The 9,664-nt window shown below is 35.3% G+C and overlaps 1 protein-coding gene across 2 annotated transcripts; it reads left to right on the forward strand.

Moving 5' to 3' along the window:
* The first annotated feature begins 803 nt into the window (after positions 1–803).
* LOC127879338 (microtubule-associated protein 9-like) lies at positions 804–5,342 on the forward strand. 2 transcript variants are annotated; one of them, XM_052426121.1, is made up of 2 exons: positions 804–1,008; positions 3,204–5,342. In XM_052426121.1, exons 1-2 carry the CDS (start codon positions 804–806, stop codon positions 5,171–5,173), a joined length of 2,175 nt encoding a protein of 724 aa, XP_052282081.1. In that variant the 3' UTR covers positions 5,174–5,342. The 2 variants fall into 2 exon arrangements, with proteins under 2 accessions (XP_052282081.1, XP_052282082.1); XM_052426122.1 differs by lacking the exon at positions 3,204–5,342 and adding an exon at positions 1,805–2,990.
* Positions 5,343–9,664: the final 4,322 nt, after the last annotated feature.

Consider the following 9,664-nt stretch of genomic DNA (forward strand, 5'->3'; position numbering starts at 1 on the left):
TAGCACAAGACGAGCGACTTACAATACTCTTTGACCAATTGACCAGCGTAATATTATATATTTGTTTTAGTATTTATGATAACTTATTTGTATGTCTACTAATTTGCAATTCGTATTTTTTTTCTGTTACAAGTGCTTGAAATACTTTTTTCAGAAAAGGTAACATTTTCTATATTCGATTTCAAATGGATTTTTCTTATTTTTGCAGCAATTAGTACGACAACTAGTAAGTACGACACGTAATAAACTTATTTAGTTTCATTTTCATTTTTTTATGTCATATTTAATATTAATATCTTACTACATCATTAAACTAGGTTATACAAATGGTATTCAATATACAATTTTAAACATAATTTAGGGAGTTAGCTATACATGCAAATGTTCTTGTTTAACTATTTTGTGAAATAAACCATTTGTAACGCTCTAAAATGTATCAGTTGACATAATACATATAGTAGCTAATAAAGGAAGTGTTCCCTCAATCATCATCAGTAAATATAATTATGTTCAGTCATTGAAAGTCCTGTAGTTTATAACGTTTGTTCAAATTTATATTAATTACAATATTTACTTAATATTCAACTCCATTCTCTACTTAAGACTACAGAGGTCAGTTTGTGAACATTCTTATCTCTTGAAGCATAACCTAACGCTAAATTTATGTACTTTCATGAACAATATTTCATTAAATTCTTTTCATCAAATCGTGTACTATTGCAGCTGCCAGTAATAACATAGCGACCGAAAGCAGTGGTCTTTCAGCCGGAGCAGCGGCGGGGATTTCGGTGGGAATCATAGCCATGATCGCAATAGCAGTCATCTTCATTTGCCTCTATCTGAAATGTAGAAGCAAACATGGACAAAGGTCACGACCAGATAAGTCATCAGAGCAAAAGAAACATACATTTAGTTTTCCTTCGTTTGCATTTGTTGCGAAACTCTGCAAGAAGAGCAGCGAACCTAAAGAACCACAAAACACAGCCGTGTCCCCCAGGAGTTTGAATTGTAAGTAAACGTTTAATGATTCACAAAGTGTGTGCCTATACTTAATCAAATTTTGTAATGCATTCAACGCTTTGCTGCACAAAACACATCGACGCTTTTCATAAGTACACGTATAGTATATTTCTTGACGATACGTTTAAACGCATACCAATTGCACGAAACACATCACAGCATTGCATTTTCTTATTGCATGCTATTGTTTCTCTAAAAGTGTGACATTTCTGCTTACTCGGTTAACCTTACCACAGGAATAAAACTGAAATCCGAAATTTTGGACGATGCAGACTAAAATCAAACTTCCCACGGGACTTGTTTACAGATTGTCTATATGACAACTTTTTGGCAGAGATTCAAACAATAAATGAAAAATACAAATCGGGGAGAAAAATACTACTCATAACGTACAATCATACTGACAATACAGCTTCGTTCATGAATTATCACTATTTGATATTGATAAAATAACTCGAAACTCTAGCGTATTTTGGAATGATTCTGTTGTTTGAGTTAAATTTTATTGCAACACGTAAATCAATTATGTAAAGCTGAAAATGTCACAGTGCTGTTAGCACACTAGATGATCTCCAGTATTTATATCCATAGGAAACCGGTTAAAACCCCGCTCTTAATCTTAATTTACTCGTTTATTGTTCTTCTCAATATAATGGAGCTCTACAGTTCCTTAGTTAAAAAGAATAATTTAAGGCATTCATTGACACACGTCAAAAAATGCCCAAATCTATGAACAAGTCCCTGTAACAAAACATTTATCCGCATGCCGGTGGTCTCGTTGTAGATGACATGGAACGGACACTGTCAAATATAACAGAGGTGTCTGAGCCTGAAGAACACCCACAAGACATGAATGTATCACAAAGACAAACTAGAGCCAATAGTACAAAACACACAGCAAAAGCATCGTTGCAAACGAAACTCGTGGAAGCGCTTAAAGAGAATGACACAGTAAGCCTAAATGGACAAATGTTCACAGATATATCAAAGCAGAATCTTTCGCCCGATATAAGTGTTTCTAATGATGAGGTCATTGCAATCGACAAGAAAGCACTGGACGACAATGATGAGAATATTGAGGTCACCAGACTTATTGAAAATAAGACAGGAATGAGCAAAGATGTACCTTTCGTTAATTCAACTGAACATATATTTCAAGAATACGATGCAGCAATGTCTTACGCGTCTAGTATGACTATGACTGATCGTTCTAAGACAGAGTCTGAACTCACACCTAATATGTCGATAAGACGTCGAAAAGACGAAAAGGTAGTAAATGTGGTAAAGCCGTTCGGAGAAAAACATAACTCGTTCGGGCTCTTATCATCTAAAACCGAAAGCCACATTAAAATGTCTAAGCGTAAACATCCATCACGCTTACACAAATCTGAATTTAACATCATTAACGCGTTAAAGAAAGAATCGCAAACACTTGCCCGCAAGTCGCACTTAAAAAAGAGCTTCTCGAGAAGCAATTCATTAGAATGGAATTTTGAATATGTGTCACCCTACGCCATGACTCTGGAACAGAAAGAGGCATTAATGGAGCGCAAGAGGAAACTTCAAAAAAGGAAAGAGAACTCAGAGAAGAAGAAACGGGCTGAGAAAGAAAAACGAGAGAAAGAATGTGAAGAAGTTTACGAAAAATGGTTGCAGAAGAAGAAAGAACTTAAAAATAACGAACAAAGCGATTAAACAGATTTTGAATTAATTATGCTTTTGTTTTCGGGCATAATCATTAATACACATGCCATAACAGCATTAAACAACTAACCTCTCGTAAGATGTTGATTCAGTCATTGACAACTAACACAGCATATGCAATTAATATCATCACTAGTTTGATTTGAAGCACATATACATATATAATATTGTTTATTTGGTCCTGGTGTACATATTCTAATATGTTATTTTAGTTTTTCTGCACTAAACTATATTTGTGAACTCTTTGTGTATTTATGCAGTTTTTAAATAAAATTAAAAGGCATGTAATTTTTTTGTGTCGAACAATATGTCAACCGGTGATTAACAATTACCAATTATACTATAAGATAAACACAAAACATTATGTTATAAACTTTAAAGTACCCACACTACACACATATTTGTCATGTTAAATGCTTGCAAACAAACTGATTAAAAGTGTGTCACCAATGAAATGAAAACTACTTTTTTATTTGTAGCTAAAGTAGATATAGATCAACTTGAGCATCGGCGTTATCCTCGCTGGATACTCAGCCACACTAGTACACCACCTCTAGGTACCGTGTCGCCTTCGAAACAAAGACGACATCTTGAAGAAAGTTCCTCAAAAGAATCTCAAAAGAGCAATTTGGGGCGTCCTTCCGAATCAGCTGATGACGGCCAAGCGTCAAAAAGCACAGGCTTAGTAACACGGATGTCGTCAGTTGAAAATCGTCAGCACAAGGACTTTGAAACTCAAATGAAGCAACGGTACAGACCTATAGTATTACTGGATTTGGAACAAGAATCTGGACCGAAAACATTAAAACAAGATTTGAAACACGAATCAATGCGTGGAAACACGGCTCAAGGCGAGACAGATCCATATGATAAAACGCACGAATACGAAATAACGGGATATATAGTTTCTAAAGAAGACACCCCTAAACCCTCACAAAGCTTAACCAAAGTTCCATCAGTCAATATAAATTATAACACAAATTTGCTTACAACAGAAATCATAACTGCCCCGACACAGAAAGGGTTACCGACTAGCAAAACGTTTAGTCCTCTATTTCCTCTTGGTTTAAATCCATCCGCATCGCCTTATTCTTCGCTACCAGTTTCATATTCCGTTTCACCAAGCGTTGACTTAGATATGGAGACAGACACTACTATCGATTCGCCAAAGCCAACCCTCCAGCCTCTTTCAAGAGAACTATCAAAACACACAATACATTCGAGGGTAGAAACAGTTAACAGTACAACGTCAGCTACAGGCATACGTATTGAGAATTTAGAGTCGTTGAGAAAACCGTCAATAACTCCGGTATCAGTGCCAGATAATCCATTTGAAAAGACACCAGCTACGTCAAAAGAAATGCATAGTCTTCCAGATAACCATTCGATCATTAAAGGCTTCTTTCGCAATAAAGAAAAAAGGTATTCTTCTACATTTCTGAATGTAAAATCAACCATAGGCGACTCCCCTACTACCATCAATTCAAAAGAGGTAAAAGAACGAAAACTGGTAACGCCTATGAAATTAAGGAATTCTTCTAGAAAACTGTCTGGTAAACGTCGACGTGCTTCAAAGGGGAAGAAAAAAACGGGCAAGAATGCACTTAAACTTTTGGAACGGTGTCAAAACTTACATAAAACCCCAAACAAACTGGGTGAGTTTTATAATGACAATATTCCAATGTTGACTCCTCATATGGAGGCAAAAAAGATTGATTTAGATGGATCAATTAGTGGCATTGCGTATGATGACGATAATCTCAAAGCTAGGCAGATGCAAAATACACCATTAAATGGCGACGATGAAAGAAGAAGTACAAAGTCAGTAACCTTTAGACCAACGTCTTCAGAGTTAAGAAACTATCCGAGGAAAACGCCTTTTCAAAACTCATCTCCATTAGGACATGCAAACAGTCCACATGCTTGGAAATCACCGCATTCGCTCTCAAAAGATAAAATTGAAAATGGTTGCGAGTACTTTTTGGAAAACGAATCGGCAGTCATTGTACTAAACGTTAAAAAGAAAGGACCGGTAGGTGAAGAACGAGTAAGGAGTGTGCGCGAAGACTTACCGAGTGTTTATGAAGAGTGTGAAGAAGATGAAGAAGAGGCTGGAAACGAAAAAGATGATTTGGAGGATGAGGATGAAGAGAATGATGATGAACAAGGAAATGATGACGGAGAAGCAGACGAGGATGAGCATGACGAGGACGACGAAGATGATGATGATGAAGAGGACGACGAAGATGATGACGACGAGGACGACGATGACGAAGATCAGGATACTGACGAAAGTGACAATAAGGAAGATGTTGCAAAAGAATTTCACGGAAAAAAGTTTATGACAGCTATGAAAATAACGTATGGTGATGTTAATGGTCACGATTCTGACCCAGATAGGATGATAATGACAAAATACGGAGAAGATTTTGAAACACAAGAGATATAAATTATTGCGTAGTTTTGTCAGTCCTTACGTTTCGATTGTTGATATTAATATGTCGTACCATGTTTTCAAACTACTTGTACATTTTTTTTTCCACAAAACTTAGTGTTCTTTTTTTTAAAGTTCTAGATAACGTATTTAATTTATTCGATGCATACATGCTCACTCAAGCATCGCCTTTTGGAAAATAAAAAAAGATTATTTGTTGATGTCTGCTATACATCTTACTTGAATTGGACTGGGACCAGTGTACGTAAGACGAACACCAAACGAGCAATTTAAATTTAAAATAACACCATTAATGAAACATAAACGTTCAGTGAAAATCTTTTCATAGTGAATTACAATTGGCATTGGCGAAAAATAAGTAGCCTATCCTTCTTGCTATGTATGTATATGTAAACGTATTGCTCAGGTGGCACACACAGTTGACACACAGGTTTAATTTGGAATCCATATTAACCGATGAAAGCCGGGAAATGTGTATCGATACCCGAAGTAGAACACAGTCTAGTTCCAGTAGATCACGCCGAGTTTCTCGTCGTGATTGTATACACATGCTCTAAATGTTTTTAATACTTTTGGGAGCCGGCATTGTTGACGACAGAGTAAAAGTGCCTTACGAATGGCATGTGTCACCTATAAAATGGATTCGTTGTATGAGTGAGTGTTCTGTATTGAAGAAAAACAATAACACCCACACTGTAATCCCAACTTTGATTATTGTATTTTTAAGTAAGTGTTGTCTTAAACAAGTAGTGCATACTAACAAGAAGCTCTCTTCTGAAAGAATTCCTGAAGTTTCATTGTTTGTTTCAAGCAACACGATTATAGAGAATACTTTGTTAGTGTGATTATGTACTTAAATTTATCCCATGAGTGAAGAAAGGTTTACGTGGCGAGGCTTGCCGAGCCTTGTAAGCCTTTCTGAGACGAATGGGATAAATTTAAGTACACAATTACACTAACATAGTATTCTATTTATCCTACACTATTTTTTTTTATCTAATTTATTCCTGATGCAATAAAAATAGTAGTCTTTAATTTATCAAATAAAAGCAACAACACATTAAATTAGCTGAATCTAACATTGCGTAGTAATATTAATTGTGATATTTCCCGTTTACGGAACTCGAAATAGTCTTTAAGAATTCCACGCAAAAGAAGAGTAACGAGACAAAATATCGCTATACGCCTCGATTCAAATTTGATCAGCGTTCCAAATGTTACACATTTAAGTAGAACACAGACGGTTGTGTTCAAACTACAATTCTGGTTTCATCACTGTAAAATACCGAAAACAAAAATGGCTGCCATTTTGCAATTTACAAAACGTGTAGAAACCTACGTGAAGTTGCGTAGATCTTCTAACCATGTTTATGTTCGTTAAGTTTAATTTGCTTCCATGACGAGTTAAAATTCTGGACACATTTCTTCATCGCCATCGATCTTTTCCATTTTAAAGCACTGGAAGCAAGCAGGCAATTCTTTGTGAATTTACATTCTTTGATCGACTGACAAAGGAACGACTTATTCATTAAAGAAATTAATTATTACCCTTCTAACTCAACATCGATTTCCTTCGAACTGTTAAAGAACAATCCACTGATACTTTTCTTAAATTTAATCAATCAATTGTTCAACAAAACATCGCGTTATTCGAGTACATTCGACATTTTAACGAACTCGAAAATGCAGTCTCACCAGTTTCATTCCAGTTTTATATTCCAACACTGTGTTATTCAGTCACATTCATAATCCATCATTCATAATTTATAATCCAACACACCCACTAATCGTTCGATGCTTAAAAAATATTTAACTGTTAAATAAAAACCATCCAAGTCCGAATTGTTGTTGTCCTTTAATCCAAAGCGTCTAGCTTGTTTCGTCATTTAAATTACGCCAAATGAGATACGTCATAAATTGCGTAATCAAATCAATGAAAATATAAGTATAAGTAATAATATAAATATGATTGTATGACTCAAAACCTGTGCCCATCGTTAATGTAGTATAAAAGAAAGATATATATTATAGACGTTAAATACCCGGCTGAGCCGGGCCGATCGGTGATAATCTGCCCCAGGTCGCTAAAGCCCTATGGCCGTTATGCTTCCTGCGGGCCGATAATCACTGCTCGGCCCGGCTCAGCCGTGTATTATCCTCTTAATAATCCATCGCAAACACACACACTCGTTAACTCGTCCAACGACTGCGTACCCAATGACCTGAATGACGCTATCAGGGGTTAAAGGCTGTCACGTAATTACGTATTGTTCGTTGATAACACACAGTAACAACCAAAGTTCATTTCTGTTTTCATCGAGATTTATTTCTGTTGAATATTCTCTAACACAACGCTTGCTAATGTTCATGAAATACAATTTTACAGCGTGGCAGCCAACATGGCTGCCACGTCAAGAAGACGTGACAACTCTCCAAGTTCTTTTCAAATCTAACCGCAGATTCTTCTCTTTACTAACTAAAAACACTGCATTTTATCCCCAGGTTAATTTACATAAAATCTACTTGTAATTTCAATTGGTCACCAAGGTCCGGGCTTATTACGGATTGATTGACTCTTTAGAATGTTCTAGAAGGAACAATTTTTCGTGTATTTATTTGCTTGGCGAATATACTAAAATCTAATCAATTTATATTGGTACTAATCAATTTATATTGGTATAGAGTAATTCCGTTACGTTCGTCAGAACCGTAACTTTTGTACCCCAGACAATAGGTGACCCTTTCATCTGTGCTGTTTGTTGACTATGCGTGTTACTTATACTCTCGTATCTATATGCTGACTCTGGACTCATTGTGTTCTTATTTGGATTTAATCTTAAATCAGGTCTGACTTTCCATTTTATTGATTCCAATTACACCCCACCCTGGGTGTAAACGTATTTGCGTTCTTACTTGAAATAAATCTTAAATCAGGTCTTAGTTTATGCAAATACTTCCCAAGATGTATTAATAAATTCTCAAACTTCATCTTAACATTGCATATACGTATTATTGAAATATACATATTAGCCTTATTAATTTCCATCATAAGAATAAACTCATAAAAATAAACGGTATGTTATAAGATACATATTATTGAGATATCTCCTTATTAATTTCCATCATAAGAATAAACTTATAAGAATAAACGATATGTTATAAGCTGTTACATGACAAGGCCAAAAAAGTAGTCAATGTGTTCTAAAAATATCTGTGGAATAAACCTTATCTAAAAATATTCGTGGAGAAAATCTTATCTTTTCTGTATGAGTCCTATTTTGTTATATAAAATCATTTAGCTGTAGGATAAAAACATCACCGAGTCGAGAAGTGTTAGAGCGTTTTGGATGAATGGTTTCTATGCAAGCACGATGTCAATATGGTCAAAAAACAACGCTTGCAATTAAAACATTATACATTTAGTCTATTCTCTCAGCCTATGTTAAAAACGGCCGTGTTATAGAAAAACATGAGAATTGGGCGTTCGAACGGCAGAATATATTTGTCCGCAGAATATGTTGGTCCAAAATGAATAGATCATCAAATAACGTTAAGATAAGCACGATGAAACGAGTGTCTCATTCAGAAACTAGTTCGATAGGCCAAAGACCAAGTCACGATCAAATGTTAAATTAATAAAACCATAATTTAACACTTTTCAATAAAATAACTTTGCTTAGAATGGTTTTTCAAATATTCAAATAACAGAATGGATAAGCTTCATAAGATGGATTGTCGTGCGCAAGATCCGGGCCCCATTTTCCTATGTCGTAGTCGATCCAGCAAACATTTCAAATCGGTCCAATATCGGCCCGATATTTATTTCAATATCGGTCCGACATCGGTAATTACATCGGCCCATGAACCGGGAGTGCAACACGGCGCAAAGTTGGCCCGACATCGGTATGTATATCGGCGATACCTTCTTGAGCCAGCATGGTGCCGACATACTTTTAACCATTCCTCAGTCCCAGTCTAGCGTCAATTGTTTTTAATTGTTGTTGGTAGTGTTAAGAGCCTACCATTAAAACAGTTTCTTAAATAAATGAAAGAACATTTTCTTCAAACAACATTTTATTTTTACATTCTTTTTAACCAAAGTAGAACACAGTATTTGCTATTAATACTAATGTTTTGAAACTGAAAATAATAAACATATTTAGTACTAGTTCCAACATTTTGATTCTAATGGTTTAAAATTAATTAATATATACGTTGACTAACAACAAATGTAAAAGAAATTATTTAAACAGACTCTATAATTCTACTGGTACAGAAACTGAAAAAGTAACATATTGAAACAAAATAATAATAACACTGCTTCCATCATTATGCATAAAAGTTGTGTAAAATAAGTAATTACAAGTTCAAACAGACCTTTACATAATAAATGATTCCAGTAGAAGACTTACACGATGATAGGGCGAATACCACAACTTTTCCGCTCACCGTCAAAATTTTATACTTCTGACAAGAGCACCGTAT

This window comes from Dreissena polymorpha, chromosome 4, assembly GCF_020536995.1.
Source record: "Dreissena polymorpha isolate Duluth1 chromosome 4, UMN_Dpol_1.0, whole genome shotgun sequence".
Taxonomy (NCBI): Eukaryota; Metazoa; Mollusca; class Bivalvia; order Myida; family Dreissenidae; genus Dreissena; species Dreissena polymorpha.

Excerpts from the sequence above, each read along its gene's own strand:
- LOC127879338 (XM_052426121.1), top strand. The coding sequence starts at position 804 with ATGATCGCAATAGCAGTCATCTTCATTTGCCTCTATCTGAAATGTAGA. Across the intron at positions 1,009-3,203 it reads GTCCCCCAGGAGTTTGAATT|CTAAAGTAGATATAGATCAA; the intron begins GTAAGTAAACGT and ends TTTTATTTGTAG.